Source organism: Camelina sativa, chromosome 9 (assembly GCF_000633955.1).
Source record: "Camelina sativa cultivar DH55 chromosome 9, Cs, whole genome shotgun sequence".
In the NCBI taxonomy this organism is placed as follows: domain Eukaryota; kingdom Viridiplantae; phylum Streptophyta; class Magnoliopsida; order Brassicales; family Brassicaceae; genus Camelina; species Camelina sativa.
In genome coordinates this window covers 25,382,696-25,399,355 of record NC_025693.1, presented here as the reverse complement: position 1 = coordinate 25,399,355, position 16,660 = coordinate 25,382,696, and the positions used below count along the sequence as shown (strand labels likewise).

At 35.4% G+C, this 16,660-nt stretch overlaps 3 protein-coding genes across 5 annotated transcripts; 1 reads left to right on the top strand and 2 right to left on the bottom strand.

The window, feature by feature from the left end:
- On the bottom strand, positions 424-3,377 carry LOC104712204 (folylpolyglutamate synthase-like). 3 transcript variants are annotated; one of them, XM_010429047.1, is made up of 15 exons: positions 3,178-3,377; positions 2,935-3,062; positions 2,788-2,853; positions 2,602-2,711; positions 2,465-2,525; positions 2,300-2,383; positions 2,158-2,214; positions 1,998-2,058; positions 1,871-1,917; positions 1,727-1,804; positions 1,480-1,632; positions 1,194-1,400; positions 1,041-1,119; positions 672-949; positions 424-533 (listed from the first exon to the last, which is right to left on the bottom strand). In XM_010429047.1, exons 1-15 carry the CDS (start codon positions 3,185-3,187, stop codon positions 474-476), a joined length of 1,479 nt encoding a protein of 492 aa, XP_010427349.1. In that variant the 5' UTR covers positions 3,188-3,377; the 3' UTR covers positions 424-473. The 3 variants fall into 3 exon arrangements, with proteins under 3 accessions (XP_010427349.1, XP_010427348.1, XP_019084890.1); XM_010429046.1 differs by lacking the exon at positions 3,178-3,377 and having other exon boundaries at positions 2,935-3,171; XM_019229345.1 differs by lacking the exons at positions 2,602-2,711; positions 2,788-2,853; positions 2,935-3,062; positions 3,178-3,377 and having other exon boundaries at positions 2,300-2,388.
- LOC104712203 (eukaryotic translation initiation factor 6-2-like) lies at positions 3,496-5,811 on the bottom strand. Its single transcript, XM_010429045.2, has 8 exons — positions 5,656-5,811; positions 5,460-5,499; positions 5,272-5,368; positions 5,093-5,178; positions 4,951-4,995; positions 4,439-4,569; positions 4,005-4,115; positions 3,496-3,916 (listed from the first exon to the last, which is right to left on the bottom strand). The coding sequence occupies exons 2-8, from the start codon at positions 5,467-5,469 to the stop codon at positions 3,659-3,661; spliced, it is 738 nt and encodes a 245-aa protein (XP_010427347.1). The 5' UTR covers positions 5,470-5,499; positions 5,656-5,811; the 3' UTR covers positions 3,496-3,658.
- Positions 10,875-16,288, top strand: LOC104712202 (delta-1-pyrroline-5-carboxylate synthase B-like). Its single transcript, XM_010429044.1, has 20 exons — positions 10,875-11,066; positions 11,409-11,480; positions 11,605-11,708; positions 11,852-11,954; positions 12,051-12,212; positions 12,347-12,624; positions 12,766-12,916; positions 13,001-13,165; positions 13,263-13,340; positions 13,451-13,540; positions 13,624-13,710; positions 13,798-13,884; positions 14,459-14,555; positions 14,639-14,742; positions 14,864-14,939; positions 15,127-15,277; positions 15,405-15,473; positions 15,589-15,655; positions 15,755-15,825; positions 15,912-16,288. The coding sequence occupies exons 1-20, from the start codon at positions 11,007-11,009 to the stop codon at positions 16,018-16,020; spliced, it is 2,181 nt and encodes a 726-aa protein (XP_010427346.1). The 5' UTR covers positions 10,875-11,006; the 3' UTR covers positions 16,021-16,288.

Sequence of the window (16,660 nt, the reverse complement as noted above, 5' to 3'; positions counted from 1 at the left end):
AATTTGCTTTTGCTTTGCTTGAAAGCTTTGGTTTTGGTCTCTCTTTTTGTGTGCCTCTCGTCTTTTTTGTTTTTTGTTTTCCAGTTTTACTTTCTCTGCTTACAAGACTTCGTAGTGTACGCTTGGTTCCAACGCCACACCTACACGGCAAACACTGAAACGACAGCGTTTTAGATACAACGAACGTTTTACCGCCACGTGATTCACCTCTTCTTGTTGTATTTTTTTTCCCTCTTGTATGGTCAGATTCCTTTTCCATTGTTACATCCACACTTTAAAAAGCTTTGGCCAGCAATCATTTAAACATTGGCGTCGTCGGTGTGGTACACATTTGAAAACGTTGTATAGCTTGTAAGATTTTGTTGGACCTTTACTAGTGTTTTTTATTCAGCACGTGTTTTGTCTTCTTTGTTAAAATCATGTCCAAATGTATCTTTTCATATAACTATTACAGGCATAGACATAGAGTGTATTCATTTCCTGATTAATCTCAAGAGATCACCCACCAAGTGTAATGAGCCAGTTACCAACACCTAACACAACAAAATTAACAAAATCCCAATTAGACCACTTTTGTCACATGAAAAGGAACAAAAACTGAAACCAACATTATACGTAAAATTACATAATGTAACAAACTACTTTACAAGTAAAGTTAAACAATTATTTACCTGAAAACGAACTTGTTTACTATGGCGAGCATTGTCCCGGAGCCAGTCAACGGCCAAAGGAAGTGACGAGAAAACGAAACTTTTCACCTCATCTTCTTTGCCTTTAGAAACACTTTCTAAATTAGATTTTGCTTCACCTCGAGCCAAACTGTCCCAAAGCCTTTGGAGACCGAACTGCCACGTCACTGAATCCACACGTGTGTCATCGTTCGACGAATATCCCACTTTGTTGTACACTGATACGTTTGGCACAAAAACGGCTTTCTTGAAATCAACTCCTACGACATTTAAAGAAAACAATCTTCAATCAGATTTCTTGTAAATCCTAATAAGAGCTCAGTTTATATCCATTAAACAGTTTAAACACACCGTGATCAATGCATTTACTCCTTAATCGTGGAAGAAGCAAACTCGGATCACGAACAGACATACAATTGAACAAGAGTATCTGCATTATATAGATAACCAACATTAGATAAAAACTTATCGAGGTATCGAAGACACAATTTAAAAAAGCTTGACCTGCTCTGATCTTTTCTGGCTTCTTTCTTGGTTTTGTTTGATCTGTTTTGAAAACCATATAGCACAAGCTTCCATGCTTTCAGGACTATGAGCTCCATCAAGGTAATACACAATCTTCTCAGGGAGTTCTGAATCAGGCACCACCATTGCCCGTCCAATCAAATAAGCATTCGACAATCCAGAGACGAATTTTTCTGGTAAACCACTCTGTTTATAAGTAAGAAAACCGTTATTTCTTAACAGAAATTCACAAAATCAATAATGTTTTTCATTTGTTTCAACTCACTGTCTGATTCAAACCATTCTTTTCCTCAATACCAATCTCTTTTAGAAATGTAGAACACAACGCAACCGCAAGACCAGCGTTTAGATATTGATGTTCGCCTTGAAGCCCGAGTCTCTGACTCGAATCCAACGGTTCCACCACCTGAAGATTCGCCTTAACAACAAGTACGTACTAATTATTTGATAACCCGTATGCCATCTCAACCATCTATATAATGATTTGGTTAAGTTGTTTTGTGTAGCCTTACCTCCAATTTTGAAGCTTTCTCATTGAGTACACGCATCGCTTCATCAGGTTGAGGCACTGTAAAAGCTGGAACTCCACTCTGCAAAAGAGAGAACTGTTAAGGAAGGAAACTGAAACACATAACGTAGAAGCTTTTTGTTAGCACCTTGAAGATACCAGCTTTCTCTGCAGCAATTTCAGCAAGTGTGTATCCTGAATATATACAAACCAAGTGATTACAACAAACGTATTGGATTCATTTATTTCCGAGAAATGAAGCGGAAGAGACTAACCAAGTATCTCCATATGATCATAACCAAGTGAAGAAATACCACAGACGACAGGCTTCTGAATCTATATATATATATATATTATTAACATATGCTTTGTTAGTCACAAAACCTGATAAACCAAATCTTAATCTCACATACAAGATAGTTGAATTTTTCCTACCACATTAGTCGCATCAAACCTCCCACCTAAGCCAACTTCTAATATAACAACATCTACCTGCGGGTAGGTAGCATCAATAACATTATATGCCTAAGGCATGCACATGATTTTAGTTTACTGAGAGGAAAAGAGATTTCAAAACCTGTTCTGTTACGAAAATCTTGAAAGCTAATAATGCAAGGAAGCAGAAGTAAGTAGGCATTGGAATCTCATTGCTAGTTTTCTCCTGCACTTTAATTTGAAAGGATGTAACTAAAATGAGAGAAACAAAAACCTAATGAATGTTCTGTTCTATATAAGCCCCCACCTTTAGTTTATGGAAGCAACACCAAAAGTAGTCCACAAATTTCTCCTGGCTTATCTCAATGCTGAAGAAAGCAAATTATGTTTCTGAACATTTTCTTTGATAAAATAGTTGCAATGTGTATGTTTTCAGAAGCTCACCCGTTGAGACGGAATCTCTCTCTGACATCGATTAAGTGAGGAGATGTGAAGAGACCAGTTCGAAGACCGTAACAACGTAGAATAGATTCCGCAAATACACATGTTGATCCCTTATACACAAAATTTAAAACCTGCATATACAATCTCAATGAGCTAGATACATGAGTGAGCGTTTGAAGTCTCTACCTTTCCTTTAGTACCGGCCACATGAATGATTTTTAGTTGTGAGACTGCGTCTTCGAGCTCAAGAACCTTGAAAGATTCATGAGTATATAAGAAAAAGCTCATAACTTTTGGTATGAACACACAAAAAGGTTAAAAATGATTTGGAACCTTGAGATAATGGAGGAGCAAACGGAATCTCTGAGATTGGTTGTTACTAACAAAACTGCTGCGTTTTGTGATCAAAGACGACAATGCATCCAAAGTGTTCTGGTAACGAGCTGACAATTCACCTTCGTCTTTCCCCCGGCAAATAAAACAGAAAACGTAAAAGAATGAACACACAGAGTGAGACACATTCATATAAACTTTATGAGATGACAAAGTCGGATTATAGAGAAACGGAACATTTACCAGTTGCCATAGAACACGAACAAAAAAAAAGGTAAAAATCCGAACTTTCGATTTTAGGATCTGTTCCTCGAGTCGTATTGGGTGTAACCGTGTAAGGATTGGAAATGAAAGGTCCTAACTTTCAGTTTAATCTTCAAACTAGTTGAGCGAAAAAGGTGTCAACTTTATCACATAGAAATGCAGAATTAGGATATGTACCGAACAAAACCGTTATCTATTTCACCAAATGGTTTCTTCTCCACTTAAAATATGAACCAAAATGTGGACCACATTTAGAAGATTTGTGCAATTTCAACGAGGAATTTTACTTTAAAAGGATTCAAAGAGACATCAACAGATTACTTCTAAACAGTTAAAAGTAAAACCACACAAAAATATTAGAGAAACAGCTAATTCTTGAAACAGTAAAGAGTATGAAAATCTCTGACATTGACACTTGGGGATGTTGTTGTTGTGTGTCTCATCCAAACAAAAACAAAATTTAAACATAGGTATCGATCAAAGACTTCCTCATCTCATCGACGATAGAGCTGGGTTGGGCTTCCCTTAGCTTGAAGATGCTGTCTATAACAGAGAGCTCTGTTGCGGTTGTGTCTGAACCGCAGAAGGAAGTCCAGTCATTCACGATCATACCCCCAGCTATAACTTCACTACCACGGTTTACGGTTCCAGCAACGAGAGGGACTTGAAGAAGAGTTGAGAGTTCATCCAAGTCTTCTACTGAGGTGTGAGGATGAACCTGTTTGAGGCAAAACATTCAAATTATAATGAGACCAATGTCAAATTCATCAGTTTTCCAAGGGGTGTTATGTTCTTTATCCTCTCACCATTCCACCTCTGTTGGATAGGGCGCAGTAACTGCCCACAAGAATGTTGCCTGCAATTGTCTGACGGAAAACTTCAACGCCAAGAACATCTGCAATTATTTCTTCTGTTTCCTGTCAATGCCAAAACGTAACATAAGAACTAGACCAAAATGCAAACGGCATGTGTAAAACTCTGTTAACAAGCCAAGATATAATAAAGTAAAAATTTAAAATCATCTATAACGCATACAGTAGAAGGAGGGAGCTTAAGCAATATATTGAATAAGATTCAGGTGATTACAAAGGACTATATTACGTTATCCTTGCAAATTTTTGTATAAATGGCTACTTATACTTTCAACATTTCTTGCCAGTCATGAAAAGATAATGCTTTTGAAAAGATATAAAGTAAAGATAATGCTTTTGAAAAAACTCAGAAGGGCAACAATCTATACCTTATCAAGATCAGTGTGAGCAAGAGCGACATGATCATTGCAGGCAATGCAGTTTCCAAGAGCAGACAGACGTTCATCAATTCGCTGGACCACAACTTGATCAGGTATACTGTTCCTCAAGTGTTGAAGCTCTGGCAGAATAAAAACCATCAGCATAAATCAGGAGATGCAACCTAACTACTACAGACCACAAAAATCGTAATATAAACTCAAGATATCAAAAAAGAGCAAGAGACTCCTATATAGTACAGAGGTAACAGATTCATCAACAACGGAGGAGGAAAAACATCTACACCCAAAGGTCCAAAACCATATTAAGTTATGAAAAGTCCACCCATAAAATGAAATGAAAAAGGGATTGGCAGTGCAGATGCTTCAGACAAGTTGCATAAAAGGTATCCAGCAAAAACTCAACTATCTCTGTATATGTCTACTATCAAAGTCAACTGTATCATGGGAGACATTAGTAATTGCAGTGAGAAATGATTTGTAGAAAGAACTGTAAGAATTACCTTGGTCAGTAGTTGTATGGGGGACAAGAAGCCCATTCTTGTTTCCTATATCGAGAAACACAAAAAAAAAAAACACATTCATTACGCTAAAGAGAAAGAAGGTTTGAAGCATGAACTTATAAGAGATGGTGAGAAAGCGAACCAGCACAAAGACGCCCAATAATTCGTGTTCCTCCAATAGAGGTCTTAACGACAGGGATAACATCTGCTAACTCAGACTCAAAAGCACTACACAAAAGCATCATACAAAAAACATTAACAAGTGAAAAAAAAACTGAAACTTTTACAGAGTATCCAACACAACAAAAAGCAAAAGCAAACCTGTAAAAGTTCTCAGAGCCTCCAATAGCGACTAAGCAATAGGCATTAGTAAGTTTGGAAAAGACACCAACTTCACAGTTGTTCTCAAACTGAAGACCTGCATATTATTAAATTACCCATCACAAATCCCATTAAAAGCTAATCAAAAGAGAAGTAAAAAAACACAACAGTATTTGCAGAAAGCTTACGAGTCGCCATTAGAGGGAGGAGGAGGCTAAACGAGTACACCTGCGTAAATAAAGAAACATGAAAAACGAAATTAGGGTTTATATATAAAATATAAAAGTTTCGATTTTGCAATCGATTAGGTTACAAGAACAAATTAGGTTTACAAATAATTGATGTTTGGTTAGGTCTAAGAAGGAAAAAATCAAAGAAGCTTACTTGAGAGGGATGAATTCGAGGAGAAGAAGCGGCGAAGAACGAAGAAGAAGAAAGAAGGAAAAAGATGGGAGTCGATGGTTTTTAAGAATAAGGGTTGCGCCGGCCCTGGATGATCCTCCGAATAAGCCACCGTTTGGGCCCTAATTTAAAGGAGGCTCCAATAATAATATACAATTATTAATAAAATTAATATTGAGATATTTTTATTTTGAGCCTTGGAGGCAAAGTAAAATTGAAAAGTCAGACCACTTTCGAACAAATTATTTTTTATTCAAATATTTGAGATTTTTATTTTTTGGGGGGGGGGGNNNGGGGGGGGGGGGCGAAAATTTGATTTGGAAAAACGTAAGTAGTACTATTGAATAAAAGATGGGAGTGTAAGGATTTATTAAATTTGTTTTTCTCCTTGTAGTATATTTTTAGGTGGCAATCAAAAAAGTCATCAAAGTTAAAGTTTGAGAACTATGGTTATTGGTATATTGTGGAATTAATCGAAAATATGTTGCAAGTAATTGCATAAATCTTATCTTTCGCTGGGGGAACGTTAAATTCTGCTATATATTTGTGGTTATTATTAGGTCATTTGTTTTGCCTAACTTGTGACATGAAAATAAATACTCCATTATCGGATATGATCTCTATTTGAAAGAAGAAAAAAACCTACATGTAGTCTTAAGCCCATTATTGCAGATGAAATATGAACATTGAAGCCCACTATCGGAAATGAACAAATCAACATTTATTTGATTCTATTTCTTTTCTTTTTGTTCTTTTGAGCTTAAGTGTCGAGTGCTTGCTTTTTTACTCACATAGCATAAGTGGTAAGTCAACTTTGGTTTCTGTCTTATGTAGTCCTTTATTTGTCTTAAGCTAGATCTCGTTTTGATTGCCGATTATAACATCTTTTCCCAAATACTACTAAATTAACTTAAAAAAATAATTTATTGTCGGTCAATAGCTCAATAATGTCTCTGTTAACTTGTTTTCTCTTGTAGATATGTCTCTATTAACTTTTTAATTGAGTGGAATAATTTTTAGTAATACAGTGATAATGATTCTTTGGATTTTCTTCTTCTATATGCGTCTTCTCGCCACGTATATTAGAAAAACAAAAACAAAAAGTATATAAGAGAAGACTTTGTCAAAAACCTTAGAAAACAAATAGTACACATATAATTTCCGCTAAACCATTTTATATCGATCGAATTTGTTTCATATAGAATTGTTTCAGCCAATCGTTTCTATTAATTTAAATTTTGTTTACGTTGTTGTCAAGTTTTCCAAAACTCTCGTGGGAAAAAAAACAGAAGAGAGCAAAATATCTAAACGGCTACGAGGTTTCCGGTTTGTGAAGAAAACCAAATAAGAAAAGAAAATAAATGAGTGTAACTTGTTGTTTGCTTGTACTGTGTATTACACAGTCTCTGAACGTGACGGCACTCGACTTTTCCATTTTTGGACGCTCGTCGTGAACCGTAAGCGGCGACCTCCTTTTCCCATATTAAAAATACGATTTAGAACGATTTTTTTAGTTAAACCACACCAATCAAAATTTGTCTAAAGTTATTTTAGTAATTGGTTTATCAGAGAAAAATAAACTAAAATGAATAACTATCTTACCAAATGGCTCGTGCGTTTTGCATGCACTGGTCTGATGAAACATTTAAGTAGTGCACACAAAATAATGAAATATCTTATTTCTTCTAAGAAGAAGATATTTTGTGCGGCTTGACGCTATGACAGATCCAAACGTAATTTAGATCCATTGATAATTCATATAAGTATTTAATTTGAATATGTTTCTGCTAGATTCGTGAAATAAATAAAAAACCATGATAAAGTAGATACTAAATTAGTGAGGATCCATTGAACTCTACAATAATTAAGTGTCTAAAATAGTATATTAATTATAAGTAATTAATTATCATAATATATTATATCAAATATTTTATATATGAGATTTAGATCTACATCCCAGTATTGACAGATTCATGTTACCATATCACCCACATGACTTGCATTTGAACTGCGTCAGGTGAGTTGGTTTTCTACCTGCAGCTTGACAAACAAAACTTTGTCCAACTGTAAGAATTTTGATTCATCACTAATGAAACCATTTTCATGATGAAAACATTTATTTTTGTTAGGTCGTAAGGATTTATTCAAATGCTACAACTTGGTTTCCCGTGATTGTTTTTGTTTAAGTGTTCACAACGTCTAGCTACGAGCCTACATCGAAACACGATGAAATAATTTGTCGTGTATTAAAGTTTTGATTCGTAAAAAAAACCCCTTGGAAGATGTCGAACAACACAATACGATGATGTCGGTCATGCGGCAGAACATATATATCGCTTAAATTGAACTGTAGCATATATATAAAATTCTTGGAATTAAGTGACCATTGACCCCACTCCCCACGAACGAATATCTACGATAAGAGATTAATAAATACGCAAAATAGATAATTTTATACATAAATATTTGTTTGATTTATATTTTTGGTTTGCGCGTCGGCCGGATTGTTTTGAGTGATCCGAAGATTATAAAAACTATGGGCTAGATTACGACACTACGTTCATTGAAATCTATTTGTGGTTACGAAATGTGATCCAATATCAAGCATCTATAACAGGAAAAAAGCATGTGAGTGACGAGTCTTTCGTCCTATTGATTTTTCCTTCATTATTTTTTTGGTTTTGTTTTGTTGAATAGGTGGTATCAAACATATACCGACGTAACTAATCACCAATTTTTCTGTTCGTGTAGCAGGTAAGCGTGGTTTTAATAATAGTGTTCAAATCCATTAAAACGTGTTTTAAGTGGGGGTTAGATAAATTAGTAATATTTATTTATTGATATACTTACCTTGAACTGATCACCCGATGCTTGCAGTAGTACATAGTCTCGTTGGCTGGTCCCTTCGGCCTGGGTTTGGATGGGGATCGACATCCAAACGAGTCGCATATTATTCCTTGTCATCAATTTGTTTGGTGGCAACTATTGCATTGTAGCACTATCAAAAGGATTACCGTTTATAATCATTTTACTGCCGTGTGAAATTGTTTATTCGAAGCGTACGTAGTCTAAACGGATGTTAAAAATTTGATGGAGATTGGACAAACATTGGAGCTTGAAAGACGTACGTATCCAAGCTTATACTGTTTGGCTCTTAGCTTCACAGGCCAAAATAGATTTGAGCTAGAATTATAGAGGAGTACGCGTGTCGAATAACTTTTCATTTGTTTAGGATATTTCTCTTTCGATTGAAAAATTATATTTTAAAAAATCAATTTTCTAGAGATATTGTGTCATTGTGATAGAAGAATATATATATATATATATATATATATTTATACATATATATAATATATGTATACTTACTTAATTACTATATCAATCAACCATAGCGTGCTATAAAACAGAAGAAAAAAAATCGAAGTAAAATACGCATGTCTAAGATGGATTATTTACATGTGCGTGCACTAGCTACTAAAAAACTCAATACTAGTAGCGAAAGTAACAAATGCTTTTGATAATCTAAAGTTAAGTATAAATATGGGATACAAGAATCAAGATTCACTAAGTATACTAAATTAATACGGGATACAATACAATTGGATTGAAGACTAATTGGCGTAAAGTCGCTATATAGTGTTTGCGTCTGATCATTACATTTGTATATTAGGTGTGAAACATTAATCTCTTTCAATTTTAATTTAGGTGTTTTTATGTGGGACAATTAACCTCCATTCACGAAACTTGTGTGGAAGGCTAATAATTAGAATTAGACTCGACACTCGAAGCTTTTAATTTTATATAGGTGGACCTTTACAAACTATCAAACATTTATATAAATTATAGCTTTGGGAGGCAACTGACCTTTAGTCATTACCGTGGGATCTATACCGATGACTATATTGTATATACAAAGAAAATATATAAATATTTTTGATCAATTAAAAAAGACATATCAAAAAAATATTATTTGATATACCAATACGTTCAAAGAAACAAATGCAAGAAACGAATTATTTTCAAAGAAACACATATATACAACTAATTAAAGTCTCCCCATGAATCATGATATTAAATAAAACTTTATCTGAAAACAGAAAGTGAATTCAATCTTCTAAAAAAAGGGAAGAGTTTTTTACATTCGTGATTGTTATAAATACAGTGGTTATAACATTATAAAATGTCACATATTGATTTGTGTCAAAATCATTTGAATTTTGGACTCAACGATAACAAAATATTTTTAAAAAAGATAATAATGATGATAAAGAAATGTTGTGGCGCCGCGTATGAATAATTAAAAAACTGTTAAGTTTCATAGTTTCATGAGATATTGCCAAGTAAACTTGCTTTGTTGTCTCTTCCCCACCTCGTTTGTGTTGTTCACGTTCATGAAGCTCTCTCAGCCGCCAATTTTTAAATTTCCCGAAATACCCCTACCACTCGAGAGATTTATCCTCTGCTCTTCACCCTATCTCTTTTATACTACAACCACCACGTCATCAATCAGGATCCCTAATCACGTGGCGCCATGTGGTTGGAAATTTAGTTCAAAAACATGAATATTGTTAAGTTTTTTTCTTTCTTTCTTTTATATAGAAGGATTCTATAACCAGTCTCACTTCAGAATAGAAATATACCAAAGGAATCTTAAATATTTTAATAAATTGACAATTTGGCCATAGAATTTGTAGCAACTTTTTAATCGGTAGCAAAATCTTACAAATTGTAAATTTTGTGACATGTTGTGTCCACAAAGAAAGATACGTACTGCGACATGTTTTGCGATGAGTTCTTCAAATATTAACTCTATTATACAAATTAGACATCGAACTGACAAAAGTACAAACAATTTCTCAAAATAAATAGTTTCAGTGATGCATTCTACATAAGACACATAGCATTACCAAAAACATTATACTATCTTTGTGTTTTTAGTTTTACTAATAAGTTATAGAAAGAGAACTGATTACATGGTGGTTAGATTAGCAATCATATACTAAGAACAACCGACAACAAAATAATACAACATGCATACAATTCTTAATCTTATATCCACAACAAAACTATCTATTCTGACAATTTGGGTTTAAAAATTTACTTTTGAAAACTTGGGTACTATTACATGATTTCTATAAAGATTGAGGGTTTAATTGAATAATATCACAACTTTCGTCTACGCTCTTAAAAGACCCCATTCGCTTCTTCTCAGTTGAATCACCCTCACCGGATTATCCAATTCCATATTTCTCACGTCCTCTCCTCTTCTTCCCTTTTTAACTGAGTCCCCGACTAAGTTGACTCGTTCTCTCTCGTTGTTTTGATTGACAAATATGACGGAGATCGATCCTTCCCGCGTCTTCGCCAGGGACGTTAAGCGTATTGTTGTCAAGGTTCTTTTTTTTTTTTCCCTTCTTTGTTGATTTGATGATTGTCTTCCAATAACATTTCTGGGTTTGACTTTTTTTTGTTTAATCTGCGTTGAGTCTAATATATTTTGAAGTCTGTGTTTTTGTGTCAATTGGTACTGTGTTAATCCGTACTATTTCAATGATTGTTCTCTTAAAGTTTTCAGCTTTTTTTTTTTAATTTGACGGCGGAGAAATCTGAGAAAAATGTTGAAACTTTATCGTATTTGAATCCTAAATCTTCGATTTTTATCACTACCCCATATGCTTCTTTTGATTGATTAATATTGGTTAATTGATTCGTTTGAGTTTGATTGATTTTAACAGGTTGGGACTGCAGTTGTTACTGGAAAAGGTGGAAGATTGGCTCTTGGACGTTTAGGAGCTATCTGTGAGCAGGTATTTTTATATATTAATGGAAACATATGATTTTACGTTCTTGATTAAGCTCTGTTTTTAGAAACAGAATCAAGGATATGGTTTTTGTTTGTTAATGACTTTTGTGTGTGTATATAATGTCAAGCTTGCGGAATTGAACTCGGATGGATTTGAGGTCATTTTGGTGTCGTCTGGTGCGGTTGGTCTTGGTCGACAAAGGCTTCGATATAGACAATTAGTCAACAGCAGGTTTTTGTGATGGAAACAAGTCTTTTTGAGTTTCTTTTGTTTCTAGTGTTCCTCTTCAAAGGCTTGATTTGTGTGTCTTACCTGTTGTATATGTTTTCTTTTTTGTTGTTGTTGTGCTGATTCTTTTTCTATACGGGTTTCAGTTTTGCAGACCTCCAGAAGCCACAGATGGATCTTGATGGGAAGGCTTGTGCTGGTGTTGGACAGAGCAGCCTCATGGCTTACTATGAGACTATGTTTGACCAGGTGATGCTCTTTTTTTTTTTTGGCTGTTTCTTGATTGTTGAAAAGTATTTCAAATATTGATTTTTTTTGCTTTCTTCGTCTTTTTTTGTTGGGTAGTTGGATGTGACGGTGGCTCAAATGCTTGTGACTGATAGCAGTTTTAGAGATAAAGATTTCAGGAAGCAACTAAGTGAAACTGTCAAAGCGATGTTTAGAATGAGGGTTATTCCTGTTTTCAATGAAAATGATGCTATAAGCACTCGCAGAGCCCCCTACAAGGTTTGTTGATTGCCTTTCTTGTACTCTTTGACATGGAACTGTGAAATTTTTTTATGATACTTATTGACTGTACATGATGTTGCTCTAAGTCTTATAGTCTAATCTACAGCTTCACTATACTTAAACCTGTACAGGATTCTACTGGTATATTTTGGGATAATGACAGCTTAGCTGCTCTTCTATCGCTAGAGCTGAAAGCTGACCTTCTGATCCTTCTAAGTGATGTTGAGGGTCTTTATACTGGCCCCCCAAGTGATCCTAACTCAAAGTTAATCCACACATTCATTAAAGAAAAACACCAGGACGAGATTACTTTCGGCGAAAAATCCAAATTAGGACGAGGGGGTATGACTGCAAAAGTTAAAGCTGCTGTTAATGCAGCTTATGGTGGCATTCCTGTTATCATAACCAGGTAAAAGTCCCTTCCGTACTCGTAATCTCTATTAATAGTTATCTTCCCTTAAATATCAGAATATAGAAGGTACTGATCAATAAGCTAACAACATATAATGTTGGATGGAAGAGTGATTTTTTTCTTGCTACTTTTATGAAGTGGGTTTGCAGCTGAGAATATAAGTAAAGTCCTTAGAGGACTGCGTGTCGGTACCCTGTTCCATCAAGATGCTCATTTGTGGGCTCCGGTCGTAGATACTACTTCTCGTGACATGGCAGTTGCTGCAAGGGAAAGCTCAAGAAAGCTTCAGGTAATGTTAGGGCTTCGATGCAAGTGTCATAAAACTATTTCTTCTTTTGCAAGTGTACTCAACTTATTTACATTTTTCTTACAGGCCTTGTCTTCAGGAGATAGGAAGAAAATTCTACTCGTTATTGCCAACGCCCTTGAAGCAAATGAGAAAACAATTAAAGCTGAGAACGATTTAGATGTTGCTGCAGCACAAGAAGCTGGATATGATGAGTCTCTGGTAGCTCGCTTAGTTATGAAGCCTGGGAAGGTAAGTCAGTGTTCACTGTGTGATGAAACCTATTGCACCAATTTTTTTGTTGTCTTTGTATGGCCTATTTACTTATACATTTTTTGTGCTTTGATAGATCTCAAGCCTTGCAGCTTCCGTTCGCCAGCTAGCTGAAATGGAAGATCCAATCGGTCGTGTATTAAAGAAAACTCAGGTAATCTGAGAACAATACTTTACAAACTAGGATTCAAATACTGGGAAAGAATATCCTCATATGATGTAAAAGTTCCAACTATTAAAATGCGGAATTTTCTTATGCAACAGGTTGCAGATGATCTTATTTTAGAGAAGACCTCATCACCAATAGGTGTGCTTCTGATTGTATTTGAATCTCGACCTGATGCACTTGTTCAGGTATGCCATGAGTCATTGTCCTTTATGCCCTCAGATGTAAATTTTAATCGCTAAACACCATGCTCTATCGATGAATCAAACAGATAGCTTCGCTTGCAATCCGAAGTGGAAATGGTCTTCTGCTGAAGGGTGGAAAGGAGGCTTTTCGATCAAATGCTATCTTACACAAGGTACATCGACCTCATGTTTCATAGATTGGAGTGAACTCCATTTTAGTTATTATCTGGCTAATTTGTGAGATCCACGGAAAATTTTAGGTGATCACTGATGCAATTCCAAAGACTGTTGGAGGTAAACTCATTGGACTTGTGACTTCGAGAGAAGAGATTCCTGATTTGCTCAAGGTAGGTAGATACATGTATGGCAAGCCACCAGAAGTGATTAGCGCTTTTTACCTAAACTGANCAGATGATCTTATTTTAGAGAAGACCTCATCACCAATAGGTGTGCTTCTGATTGTATTTGAATCTCGACCTGATGCACTTGTTCAGGTATGCCATGAGTCATTGTCCTTTATGCCCTCAGATGTAAATTTTAATCGCTAAACACCATGCTCTATCGATGAATCAAACAGATAGCTTCGCTTGCAATCCGAAGTGGAAATGGTCTTCTGCTGAAGGGTGGAAAGGAGGCTTTTCGATCAAATGCTATCTTACACAAGGTACATCGACCTCATGTTTCATAGATTGGAGTGAACTCCATTTTAGTTATTATCTGGCTAATTTGTGAGATCCACGGAAAATTTTAGGTGATCACTGATGCAATTCCAAAGACTGTTGGAGGTAAACTCATTGGACTTGTGACTTCGAGAGAAGAGATTCCTGATTTGCTCAAGGTAGGTAGATACATGTATGGCAAGCCACCAGAAGTGATTAGCGCTTTTTACCTAAACTGAAACCCTTCATTTTTTTGCTACAGCTTGATGACGTTATTGATCTTGTGATCCCAAGAGGCAGCAACAAGCTTGTTTCTCAGATAAAAAACTCGACGAAAATCCCAGTGCTAGGCCATGCTGGTATGTTTATAAGTTCAGTTCCATTGAGTTCTTAAATTGTATTGGCCTAGAGAGAATATGGCTTACCTTTTGGGTGTATCCAGATGGAATCTGTCATGTATATGTTGATAAGTCTTGTAATCTGGCCATGGCAAAGCGCATCGTTTCCGATGCAAAGTTGGACTATCCAGCAGCCTGTAATGCGATGGTTAGAGATTCTTACCTCTTTCAGTACTGTTCATTTATGCAAAGTGATTTCGTTTTTAGTTCTCTAATCTCTTATTACTTCGTGTCTCACTTCCTCATCTCTTTTTATATTGTCCGAACAGGAAACTCTTCTTGTACATAAGGATTTGGAGCAGAATGGTTTTCTTAATGATATTATTTTTGTTCTGCAAAGCAAAGGTGAGAATAGTAGTGTTGGAAAATGAATCTGTTTTATTGGATCTATCTTTCAGTCTTGAGTTTTAGCCTTACAACTTTCGTTTTATAGTTATGTTAAACTATAAAGCTTTCATAAACACTAAAACTAAGATAGAATTTAGTTTGTTAGCCATTTAAAAAGAGTTTTTGTGTACGCGTCAAATTGCAGGTGTCACTTTATATGGTGGGCCAAGAGCAAGTGCTAAACTGAATATTCCGGAAACAAAATCATTTCATCACGAGTACAGTTCCAAGGCCTGCACCGTTGAAATTGTCGAAGACGTACATGGTGCTATAGATCATATTCACCAACATGGAAGGTAAAACTATTACTGATTTCAACAAATAATGACATTACAAAGTTTACAAAGGGCCTACCGCTCTGTATTCTTTGCATGTGCTGGAAAATAAGTGTGGCCACTCTTTTGTCTTATCTTATGAGAGCAGTGCACACACTGATTGCATAGTGACAGAAGATAGTGAAGTCGCAGAGATATTTCTCCATCAAGTAGACAGGTAAATAGCTCATGTACTTGAGCTTTTGTGCTTTTGATATATCAATCATATAAAATGTTGGAGGTTGAATATACGGAAAACTAACTAATTCTTTAACATTTCGTGCTCTTGACAGTGCTGCTGTTTTCCACAATGCAAGCACAAGATTCTCTGATGGTTTTAGATTCGGATTTGGTGCAGAGGTAGGGAAGAAAGAAACATATTATATCACATCTTCTAAACCAAATAAATAGAGAAGTGTCGATGAATGAATGGTCAATTTGGTTTGTTCTTATGTATAGGTGGGAATAAGCACAAGCAGGATCCATGCCCGTGGTCCAGTCGGAGTAGAAGGATTATTGACAACGAGATGGTACAATTAAGTCTATTTTGTCTTTCCATAGTACATTGAATTGTCAAAAGCTCTGAAGTTTAAATGGTTGTGGTGATGAATGACAGGATAATGAGAGGAAAAGGACAAGTTGTTGATGGAGACAATGGAATCGTTTACACCCATAAGGACCTTCCTGTCTTAAAAAGGACAGAGGCAGTGGAGAATGGGATTTAGTTCTCTCTCTCTTTTTCTGCTAATGTCATATTATGTTTTACTATTATGATGATGATTGAAGATTTTTTTTTCCTTTTTACATAGGATTTAGTGTTACTTGACGTTTGTACCATCATAAGACCGCTTTACTCAAGTGGTCTTTGATAATAGTGAAATGTTTAGCAGCTTCTCTTCATGTCAAAGTCACAAACTTTGATTCACCACTTCTGTTTGTATCATTTGTCTATGCCAGATTGCCAGAATAAATAAGTTGCATCTCTTCTGATTTGTGGATATCGCAAAGATTCAAATTCGAATTTTCACTTCCAAAACCCATGTGAGCTCAAGAGTCATTACAGTAAAACCTGCAACCCTACGAACCATCTTGCTCTGCTCATCTTAGTGTGTTTTCGACAAAGTTTTTGAGCTGCTTCAACAATAGTAGAAGTATGTACTCATACAAGAAAACCGGTCAAATTACAATTTCTCACGAAACAAAAAATCGTAAACCAACAATCTCTTTATCTTAACAATGTAGCTTACACATGTCCAACTCTGAATTTACAAGTCACCTTAAATCTAACAAAACTGTATGATAAAGAGACTGAAATGTTTAAAAAAAAAAAATTGTTACTAAACTTGTTTTACATTCTGAATCATT